The 12,162-nt window shown below is 39.7% G+C and overlaps 1 protein-coding gene across 4 annotated transcripts in view; it reads right to left on the bottom strand.

Annotated features, from left to right (window-relative positions):
- The window catches only part of BCAT1 (branched chain amino acid transaminase 1), a 111,552-nt gene that overhangs the window by 27,262 nt on the left and 72,128 nt on the right, over window positions 1-12,162 (bottom strand). For all 4 annotated transcript variants that reach the window (XM_035256067.3, XM_035256066.3, XM_035256068.3 and 1 more), the window contains exons 6-7: window positions 10,277-10,440; window positions 2,904-3,046 (exon numbers count right to left, since the gene is read on the bottom strand). In XM_035256067.3, coding sequence (XP_035111958.3) covers window positions 2,904-3,046; window positions 10,277-10,440 — 307 coding nt within the window. The remainder of the gene's footprint in view (window positions 1-2,903; window positions 3,047-10,276; window positions 10,441-12,162) is intronic.

Below are 12,162 nucleotides of genomic sequence, written 5' to 3'. Positions count from 1 at the left end.
AAAAGGAAGGAAAAGCAATGGAGAGTGCTGGGGAGTAACAGGAAAGGGAGTTTATGATTTTGATTAACGGCTCAAGGAAAGCCAGATGGATAATGGGATTTGTAAGCAAGGATATGGAGTATATGAAAAAGCAAGCGGTGTAGACATCTGAGGAAGAATGCTCCAAGTCGAGTCAGTATAAACACCTGACGTGTCTGAGAAGACTCAAGATGTGACCTGAGCAAAACCGATACTCACTGCCGTGGTCGTTATCCCAAAGTGACTGTGAACTCAACTGCAAGGACTGGGTCTTATTTTTCAGGGTATCTCCAGGGTCCAGGATATGATACAATGCTTTGTTCAAACAGTGAATAGCAAGTGTATGGGTTAAATTACTCATCAACAGAGTGATAGTGTATGATCTTACCACCATGGGTGCTGTTACTGAAATCAAAACTCCCTTGAGTTACAAGCTGAGTGCCACACACAGTGACTGTGCACAGCACTATGCTTTGAACGCACACTATCCACCACCCCGTCCACCTTCCTACACCAGCCATCTCAACCAACAGGGGCAGTGTGTGTGTGGGCACTCATGACAAGACGGCAGGCTATTACTGAAAGAACTCTGCTTATACCTCCCATCAGTAAAGTTTGTGAAAATCAATATTTTGCTGATTTATTCATTGTTCATTGTATTTTCCTAAAGCCAAAACCAAAACTACTACAGAATTGCTTCAATGTCTTTTTTTAGCCCAAAGCTTTTTCTTAGCATTCTATTTACTTCAAATATTTATTCTATTTCCTTTCTTTCTCCTTATTCTGAATATTATTTGTTCTGTTAGATGAACATCCCCAAAGTGAAGGAACATGTTAGAACTAAAGTTATCTCAGGAAACCATAATCTGCATAGTAACACTCTTAAGGTCTTGTATATTTTGCAAGAGGCAGAAGACAAATTCACTTATTTCTATTCTGACCTTTAAAAGCCACGGTGGAAATGTTTCATGATTGTTGTTTGGATAAAGGACAATTTTCCACCAGGATGGTTTCTGGTTAAATCATGTATCTCTGATTCAGACTGTACTTAAATTCTGACATCTCCCATCCATAAAAATAATGATGGTACCACCTCTGAATGATGTAACTGTTTTTGTTTCAAATTGTGTGGGTTTTTTGGTGGAGTCTGGAGTAGGGGTAAGAGTGGGAAGATAGGAAGAAGAGTTTAATCGGCCTATTATCTTCTAAGTGCAGAGGTCAACACTCACTGGCTACAATCTTCCAAGCATAGCTTTTGTTATAGGTCATGTATAGTAACTCAAATTTATAAATCATAAAAATTCCAATATAAATTTTATTTTCAAATACTGCCAAGTATAAACAGCAGGAATGGAAGAATGAGAATGATCCGTATCTGGTTTTTCATACTCCAAGGATTACCAATGGCCAAGCCCAGGACAAAATGTACTCACCACACCTTCTGTTTATTCTACCTCTGACTGCAATATAAGACTCATCTTGTTAGTCTCTGCAACTAATACTAAAATTAGTACCTAGCTCTGAATTCAGCCACATCTAAATTGCTATTTTCCTCTTTTTGTAGCCAGATAATTTTAGAGCAAGAGAGGCTACTGTAGCTACTTTCAAATATAAATTGCATTTTAAAAAATTTAATTGAAACTAATACTGAGACTTCATAAGTATTTTGGAAACATCATTTATATATCTAGTCTCTATAATTACTACTGTGAAATGAACAACCTAAGAATGCAAACAAGTCTAAAAATATGTTTCTAAATTTGGTATGATTATCAAAATTCTAACAGAAATAAAATGCCTATCTGCTTTTCCCCCACCATTGGTCATTTAATTTAATATCATACACATTGCCAACACTTCATTGAACCCCTATACTCTCTGCCAACTAATAAAAAGAACAGCAAAGAAAAGTAATAATTAGTCAGAATATAAAAGATAATAGAGAAATATAGATTTCTATAGTGGATATGTAAAATTATCTTCAATGAAACAGAATCTAGATACAATTCCAAGATACATTGATTTGTCTTTTAAAATGGTGTTTTTAAATCAAATTGAGTTCTAGAGCAAATTTGGAGAGATTGTGATACATTTTCAAAATTTGTAGAAAGGGCAACAATTGTTAAAAGAATTACAGCCAGAGTACACAAAATCCTTCCAGTAGAATCAGTACACTGCATTTATCACCATAGTATTTTATACACAGTATATGGTGAATGACCATTGACCTGATCTGAAACCTATCTCCCAATGCAAGGTGTTCACATAGGAAAATCGTAGGGGAACTGCAGAAGGGATAAGGAAGCAAATCTTCCAATCATGGTAACTTAAATCCCTTAATGTGACATCTCAATATCTCAATAATCAGTACATCTAGAGCCAAAAATCAAAAAATGAAAGAAAAAAAACCTGTAGAATGTCTTTAAATCAAAACTCGGCCAGGTGCAGTGGACCACACCTGTAATCCCAGCACTTTGGGAGGCCAAGGAGGGTGGATCACCTGAGGTCAGGAGTTCAGACCCGCTTGGGCAGCATGGTGAAACCCTGTCTCTACCAAACAAAAAAAATGAGCTGGGTGTGGTGGTGGGAGCCTGTAATCCCAGCTACTCAGGAGGCTGAGGCGGGAGAAACCCCGGAGGCAGTGGTCGCAGTGAGTCGAGGTGGTGCCACTGCACTCCAGCCTGGGCAACTCCATCTCCAAAAAAAAAAAAAAAAAAAATTGAAAGTCATGTCTACTTGGGCAGCAAAAGCACAGTAGTTCCTTCTTAGTCTTTGGAACTAGTCTTAGTGCTATTTACTCCCTTGTACTAAGTTTCTAGCTCTTGTTTTTCTGGTCCTGTTGAAAATGACTGAGAAGTGTGCAGGGTGAAATCTGAGTGGATTACCTCCATTTTCATTTATCCAGTAAAGAAAAAGATTCATAGTTCCCACTTCAGTGATCTGATTGTCCTCTCCATAGAGCCACAGGACCTGCTGACACCCATTATCCACTGCTTCACACTGAGCAAAAAGAGATGAGCCGTAATTCCTTGAAGAAAGAGAAAACACACAAGTTATAAACATACTTCATCCCCATTCCCTCACCTTCTACACTCAGCCTCAAGTCCTTAATTCACATGTGGAGGTAGTGAAGGTATTATGTTCTTAATATATATTACACTCTCTAGCCAACTGCATAACATTAAAGAAAAACCCATTAGAGAATCTAAGTGATTTAGCTGCATTCATTGGAGAGAAAACAAGGTGGAACCTTGAAATCTTAACTTGAAATATAACGATAGAAGAACACAGGTAAATAGCCAAGTTAACGAGAACAGTTAAAAGTTACTGAGTATGCTTCCATACACCAAGCAATTTTACATAAATTATTTCTTTAAATTCGTCACGCCAATACTATGAGGTAGACATTATCATTAGTTCCATTGTTTAGATAAGAAACCAAGGTTTAGAGAAGTAACTGCTGTCAAGTTTCAGTAGAAGAACAGCGAGTGTGCATACTCTTTTTTTTTTTTTTTGAGACGGAGTTTCGCTGTTGTTACCCAGGCTGGAGTGCAATGGCACGATCCCGGCTCACCGCAACCTCCGCCTCCTGGCTTCAAGCAATTCTCCTGCCTCAGCTTCCCAAGTAGCTGGGATTACAGGCGCGCGCCACCATGCCCAGCTAATTTTGGTATTTTTAGTAGAGACGGAGTTTCACCTTGTTGACCAGGATGGTCTCCATCTCTTGACCTCGTGATCCACCCGCCTCCGCCTCCCAAAGTGCTGGGATTATAGGCGTGAGCCACCGCACCCAGCTGCATACTCTTATTTAAGACCTTTTAATGTATCCAAGGAACACATAATGCCCAATGTCTAAATTTCCCTAAAAGATAGGACAAATGTTCAAAGTCTAGAAGCTGACCAAAACGTATTTCAAAGCTTGTTTTCTCAGCCTGCACCATTCATCCCAGATTATTTAAAATGAAAGGAACACGGCATATTCCCCTAGAATGACGATTTAGTTTTATAATACTTTTAATGCATCATCTTTTATTTAAACTTACATGGGAAAATTATGGAGTATATTATAAAATGCAGATGAATATTTTAGACAAAACATCAGAGTCCTCAAATAAATGTCACGGCTACTTGCCTCCCTACACCCCTGGCTGTGTAACTCACGACGTCTGAGAAGTACTGCCATAAGATAGTCAAGGGCTGGGAATAAACCCTAGACCCCCGTCATACTGTGAAATCCCCAGAAACACACAGAAACAAACAATGAAAAACAACTAAAACGACTACAAATGTACGAATGCAAAACTCCTACATTACATTACATTACATTAACATAATCTACCACAAAATACCTATTTAGGTCTCTTGGACTATCTCTTTTACATCCGGGTAAGATTACAATTTGTACCGTTGTCTATATAAAAGTGGAGCAGGAGGCCAGGAGTGGTGGCTCATGTCTGTAATCCCAGCACTTTGGGGGCCCAAGGTGGGTAGATCACTTGAAGTCGGGTGTTTGAGACCAGCCCCACTGACATGGTAAAATCCTGTCTCTATTGAAAATACAAGGATTAGCTGGGCGTCGTGGCAGATGCCTGTAATCCCAGCTACTAGGGAGGCTGAGGCAGGAGAATCATTTGAACCCGTGAGGTAAAAGTTACAGTGAGCCGAGATTGTGGCACTGCAATCCAGCCTGGGTTACAGAGTGAGACTCTGTCTCAAAGAAAAAAAAAAAATTTAAACATTAGAGCCACATGTTAGTGTATATCTACTGTTATCATCTGTACAGCCTCCCTTTCCACTATATTCCATACTTTTATAAAAACAGGGTTTTTACATGGAGTTAGGTCATTCTGCTTAGATTGACAATATAGCATCTTGCCCTACCACAGCTGAATTAAAGGGTGGGCATATAACCTAAGAAAGTCACGTGATTTCTTCTTTGGGTGCATTCATTCATTTTAATGTATATAACTTCAAATACAGGCATTTTCTCCCTTCTTGGGTTGTTTACTTGGTATGATGTAAACCAGGCATCTGCTGTGTCCATGATTACCACATAGACAAAAGTACCTGAAGTGGGGGAGCCCTAGGTCAACATGGAGCCAAAGATAGAGAAAGAAAGGAAGAAAAACGGGGATGTGCAAAGGACACAAGAAACTTGGAAATAATTGCTTGAGCCCCTAGCGAGTCCACTGCTAGCATCCTAGTTTCATAAGCCAATCGATCCCTGTCTGCTTAAGATCATTTTGAGTCGGTTTTCTGACTTGCAACTGAAAGAACATTGACTAATACCTGAAATACTCCAGTAAGCTGTGGAAAATAGATAACATACTATGGTGATTGCAGTTGGAGCATGATGAGGTCGATGTGTACCAAGGTAATGTTAAGAGCCATTGAAAGGGTTGGGTGCGATGCTATAATCCCAGCACTTTGGGAGGCCGAGGTGGGAGGATCATTTGAGGTCAGGAGTTCAAGACCAACCTGGCCAACATGGTGAAACCCCATTTCTACCAAAAATATAAAAAATTAGCCAGGTATGGTGGAGCATGCCTGTAATCCCACCTACTCGGGAGGCTGAGGCAGGAGAACCACTTGAACCAGGGAGGCAGAGGTTGCAGTGAGCTGGGATCATGCCACTGCACTCCAGTCTGGGAGACAGAGCAAGACTCCATCCCCTGCACCCACCCCACCCAAAAAAAGTCATTAAAAGGCCCTTAAAACATACACTTCTAAATACAGATGACAAAATGTAAATTCTTAGTCATTGTGGAGATGAAACAAGTCTGATATACAAATAGGAAAACATTGTTTAAAGACCCCAAAATGTCAAATAATCTTTATTCATAATTGATAGTAAATAGATGATAACTGAGTTAAATTATAAATGCTTTTTAATAATGAGTATAAACCAGATTGCAGGGAACATCCAGTAGAAAGACCATGGGCTTGGGGTTAATAGTCCTGGGTACAGCTCTTGCACTTCTACTATTTGGTATATGTGAACTTAAACAAGTTAGTCCTTATTTTTGCCTCATTTAATTCATCTGGCAAATAAAAATATCTGCTTTGGGTTGTTTTGAAAAAATAAATAATAAAAATAAAAACAAAAAAATTGAGTTACATGAGACTGTTATATCCTAATGAAATTAAGTTTTTAAAAAATAACCATTTGGTAGTGTGTGATGGCTCATGCCTGTAATCCCAGTGATGGGAGACCGAGGCAGGAGGATCACTTGAGGCCAGAAGTTCCAGACCAGCCTGGGCAACACAGCAAGACTGCATCTCAAAAAAAAAAAAGCTATTTTACTCAAAATTTTTCTCATTCATAGACACAACTGTGAAGTTCTACCATACCTGAAAATAAATCATTTTTCATATACAAAATGCCTTTAGACCGTATTAAAAAACACATAGAGAATTCTTACAGGATGAATACTTAGCCTTTCAAAGAAGCTTCTAAATACAAATGCATACACACTTTTGAAAGTGTAGCTGAATTAAAACCATGGCTCCTCAGCTTCATAAAGCACTGGGCAGGGAAAGAGAATTAAAGACAGTGACTTTCAATGCACTGAAGGGGAAAGGGCTTTTTATGTTTAGTGTTTAGCTGCTTGATTGATGTATTACTATATTATATAGATGGTCTTTATTCACCCCCAAAATTATAATTGTCTGAAAGTTCTCTCACAGGTATAAGCTATATTATTAATGTCCACAGGATAACTGATACCATGGTAATATAGTTGGGTTCCCACCCATGTACTGCCAATATTCATAAGAGAAACATGTTCTTGGAGGAAACAGAAAAATGGAAAAGGGAAAAAGCTGTTGACATAGAAACATTTCAATATAGTTTTAAATAGAATAGATATCTGGGAGAAGTGACATATTAAAAACATCCCCCAAAAAGAGTAAATTCTATTACCTAAAATTTAACTGATTGCTTCTAAGATAAAGAGAGTCCAGGAGATGAAATGAGGAAGTGAGAACACCTCACAGTATCAGTGACTGTGAGAGGCTACTACAGGTTGAGGATTCCTAATTCAAAACTTTGAAACACTCCAAAATCTGAAACTTGTTAAGGGCCGACATGATGCTCAATGTGGATTTTGAATTTTCAGATTAGGGAAGCCTAAAGAGAAGTATGCCAAAATTCAAAATCCAAAACACATCTGGTCCCAAGCATTTCAGATAAGAGATATGCAACCCAGACCTGCCAGACAGGGTACTAAGTACTTAACCACATTATTTCATTGAGTCATCTAAAAGCAACCCTAAACTTTATTGTTCTTTTGAAGACTTGGAGAAAGAGAAGATTCAGTTGCAGAAGATCTCACAGATAGTTAAGTGCGTAACTCCCAGATACCTGACTCTTAAAACCAAGCTTTTAACCATTAGGTTATCATACTGCATTTGCTGAGAGCTTTCTATATGTCGAGTACTGTCCTAGGCACTTTCTATTATTTCAATCTGCGTGAAGAATTTTATAAATGAGGAAACTGATACATAGAGCAAGGCAATTCGGTTGGTTTGTTTTTAAAGACTTCAGGTTTTTTCAGAGCAGTTTTAGGTTCCCAGCAAAACTGAGAAGAAAGTACAAAGATTTCCCATATCCCCTTCTCCCCATCCAAAGGAATAGTCTCCACCAATGCCTCACGAGAGTGCTACATTTGTTGCAATCGAGGAACCACATTGACAGACCATTATCACCTGAAGTCCAGAGTTTTCATCAATGTTCATTCCTGGTGTACTTTCTGTGGGTTTGGACAAATCTATAATGACATTTACGCACCATTATGATAGTTAGGTTTTTAAGCCAGGTCTTCAAAGCTTGTACTCTTAAATGCAGAATCAGAATGCAAAGAAAAAAGAAAATATTAAGAGAGAGAGGTAGTGTGTGTGTGTGTGTGTGTGTGTGTGTGTGTGCAAGGCGGGCGGGGAGAGAAGGTCTTATTCATTCCAAATTAACTAAGGAGTCACCTGGGACTAAATATGTTTCTACAGTGCAAGACCTTTCTCTAGGTCAGTGCTTCTCAAGCTTGGCTGCATGCTAAAGAATCCTGATGCACAGTCTCTGCCCCAGACCAAATAAACAAGACTCTCTGAAGGAAGGAACCAGGCATCAGTATTTGGTAACACTCCCAGGTGATCTAAATTTGTAACCAAGGTGAGACCCATTATACTGGGACTCTCCTTTAGTGTGCAACTGTATGACTTTCCTCACTTGTGTATATTTAGAAATAGAAGGATCATGCTACCTCTAAACTTTCAAAATAGTAGCATAATCTCAGAATTTTTAAAAAAAAATGCTTCTCTCTTTTCCTCAGATGCACTTACATAGAAGCAGAAAGTTCTTGAGCTTATGAGACTCGATAGGTATTTAATAATACCAATTAATTACGGAGGGGGGTCATAAAAAATGCTCAAGGGTAATTGTTGACTTAATTAGGTTTATAGATGTAAAAATACACAAAACTAAAGTTGACTCCAAATGTCTTTGCCAACTCAACAGGATAATACTAAATGCAGAATCTTGTGTTCCTCTTGTACTTCTCCAGGTCAGAAGCATAGGATGAGACAGCCCTAGAACTTCTTGGAAGTGATAGGCATTTAGGTTAAATGCCCATCCTTTTGGTTACCACCTTTCTTCTTGCCATTTTCAATCTATGAGTTTCAATACTTTCTTCTCTGGTCTCTTCCTTTCCTAAAATATTTCAAGTCAATTTCCATTTATCGTGATCCACCTGAGCCTAATCAATCAGAGTGTTTTTAGAATAGACTTTATTTTTTAGAGCACTTTAAAATTCACAGAGAAATTGAGCAAAAAGTAACAGAATTTCCCTATTATACCCCTCCTGACTTCCCTCTCAGTTTCTCCCATTATTATCATCTTGCACTAGTGTGGACTGCAAGTCCATAGTTTACATTAGGGTTCACTCTGTGATGTACTGAAAGCATTAATTTTTAACTTGCCTACAGTGATCATGTATTCTATGACAGTGCATTAAATCATCGTTTACAAAATAAATTACAACCTGCCCAAATACCGGTTAATGAAGATTACCTTGCAATTTCTGTGCCCCTATGTTATCTTTTTCCTTGACAGGCAGGGGGAGCTAGAAAGCAATATTTTAAAAAGTGAAACTTTTTCCTTATTACTTCTCATCAAGATTGTTTATTTACTCTAATGTGGACCCTAAGAGAAGTTTTAACAAAGTAGTATATATATGGTATGCAGTGGTACGTACGCACATGCTCTGCAAAGTCTGAACCAGTAAAAAAAGAAATCAAGAGTCAATAAAAGGAGTTTTTAACCTGGCTAGCCTAGGACACAGGAAGGCATGCTCTCAGCCAGAAAAAGGATAGAATTCCCAGTTTTAATGCACTGCATTTGGATTTCTCTACCCATTGACGGAATGTAGTTGCTGAATTTGCCAATGGGGATGACTTTTATAACTATCCATTTTTTATTTGAGAGAAAAGAAAAAGGAAATACAGCAAGACTACAGAAGGGTCAAAGCCAGTGGTCATTGCCTCTAATACCCCAGCACACGTCATGTCCTACTAGGGCCCACAAGACTGCCATGGAGTCACCTCCTAGGACAGCTGCTGCCCTGGGTATGGAAACACCACCACTTGATATATGCAAACAAGAGCCCAGGCTGCTTACTCCGGCTATTTTCGTTCAGCCATGGGGCATTCCCAGCTCACGGCCAAGTCCATCCCCAAATCGTCCAACACTTTTCAAATGCTCTTTTATTACCTGCCAGCTACATATGGCCTATGAGACTGGCCTGACAGAGCCAAAGCAGGGCTGTCCCTCAGCCAGTTGGCAGCAGGTGTGGCCACAATCTGTGGCAATGAAGACAGCACTTCAGTGAAGCGGGCACCTTCTGCAGACAGCACTCCCTGGAGTCAAATGAGAGCGTGGGTCCCAGGACCAGATGCTCTTTAATGCCAGCCGGCAACCTGCGGCCAGAGACCAGCGCCCAGGGGCAGTTCGTCCAAAGCACTGATGTGATGGTTGTTTTAGTTTCTTACTTTAGTTCTTGCCTAAGTATCATATCCAATGATTCCCCCTTATGAAGGTCCAAGGGCTATCCTTTAAACTAGGACATTTTAAACCCAGAAAATTAGCTATGAAACACAATGAGTATTAACATTTGAAAATTACTGTATGTGTTCAGAGTGAAGTGAAGTGGCAATAACTAAACGGTCATGAAGGGCTCTTTCCGTTAGACAGAGACACAAATTTACTTACCCTCCCATCTTGCAGTCCCCAGTTCCACCTTCCCAGGCTCTTACATACTTGGGATTGGCCCACAGGGACACTGGATTAAAGGTTCCACTTGAAAAATAAGGTCCCACTGGGCTCAAGATTACAAAGAGCAGGGCTTTGGTAGGTTTTTTGACTCCAAGAGAAGGCTGCAACAAAGCAGAAGTACACACAACTGTAACTTACAATGCAGACACCAGTCTTAAAGTCTAAAATAGATTTATGTCTGTCTCCCAGAAGAAGCATCGAATGACAGGAACTATTGTCATACTTCTAAAGTTGAGTTACACAAAGCCTAATGCTTTTTTTTTTTCCAGATGGAGTCTTGCTCTGTAGCCCAGGCTGGAGTGCAGTGGCACGATCTCGACTGACTGCAACCTCCGCCTCCCAGGTTCGAATAATTCTCCTGCCTCAGCCTCCTGAGTAGCTGGGATTACAGGCACATGCCACTATGCCCAGCTAATTTTTGTATTTTTAGTAGAGATGGGATTTCACCATGTTGGCCAGGCTGGTCTTGAACTCCTGACCTTGTGATCTGCCTGCCTCGGCCTCCCAAAGTGCTGGGATTACAGGCATGAGCCCAACTGCCTAATGCTTCTTAAGAAGGAAATCCTGAGAATGGAGTATGTAAATTTCATTTTGCTTTGCTTTCTGAGTTAGGATTTTAGCAGAACAGCTAGATATATCCATTTTTGAACATTAGTAGGGTTTTGGAGGAGAGACACATTTCTAACAGCTATCTCTATCACACCTTTCAAGGTTGCATTGATTGGGAATTGAGAAAGGGGAGAACCCAGACATGGTTTTAGTCTTTGGGAGGTAAAATGTAATATTTACTTCTCTAACTCATCTTACTGTTTCACAGCCTAAGTGACTGCTTCAGGACATGGCAGGGGCTTCAGCAGGTGGTAGGTGCAGGGGAATGTGCCATTAGCACACCTGCCCACATCGAGTAGCAGGTAGCAAGAGTATAGCTTCAACACAGGGATAAGTACTGTTAAATCAAGTTTAGCCTACAGCTGCCTCATTACATATTTTAAGCTTGGCCTAAACGTTTCTCTTAACATCATGAACTATAACCTAAATGGACATTATAAACAGACTGTAACCTAATCTTGTGCCAATCACTGAGTTTTGGCCAATCGAATGTGGCCAAACGATTCAAACTGTGTTCAGATAAGGCAAATGCTGAGCTAAAACCAGTCCAGCTGTTTCTGTGCCTCATTTCTGTTTTCTGTATGTCACTTTCCTTTCTCTGTCCATAAATCCTCTTCTACCAGCAGGCTGCGCTGAAGTCTCAGAGCCTACTCTGGCTGGGAAGGCTGCCTGAATTGCGAATGGTTCTTTCCTCAATTAAACCCTTTTAAATTTAATTCGGCTAAAGTTTTCCTTTTAACAGTATCATTAAAATATCAGGGAATGGATGCCTTGTAAATAACAATGAGAGAAGGCCATCTTTCCCACAAACACTGAAAAGTCAGAACCATGATGCAAAATCATGCCAATTCCTCCAGCACTAGAGCAGTTTATGTCATTAGGATTCACCGTTTATTAAGGAAGAAAACAGAGACCCAGCGTTTTGAAGGCTACATATTATAAAGGTAGAAACGATCACTGGGCTATCCTCAGCAATTCAAGAACACGTGAAGTGAAAAAACAAGGCAGGACTATCAGGTTAATAGTTTTGGGATATAAACCACTCATGTCGGATCTTCACTAGAGCCTGGTCTACCTGGATAGGAATGGGGATCTGTCAGGGAAAGAAAAAAGAATCTTTAGAATAGAAGAGACTCAATTTCAGCTGATTTCGTGGCTTTGTAATGTTTCTTGAAACTGGCTAAAAGTGAACTTTGGGATATTTTTATCTGAAC

The sequence above is a fragment of the Callithrix jacchus genome, chromosome 9, assembly GCF_049354715.1.
Source record: "Callithrix jacchus isolate 240 chromosome 9, calJac240_pri, whole genome shotgun sequence".
NCBI classification, from domain to species: domain Eukaryota; kingdom Metazoa; phylum Chordata; class Mammalia; order Primates; family Cebidae; genus Callithrix; species Callithrix jacchus.
The sequence above is the reverse complement of the archived record's forward strand: the minus strand, read 5'-3'. Positions and strand labels throughout refer to the sequence as shown.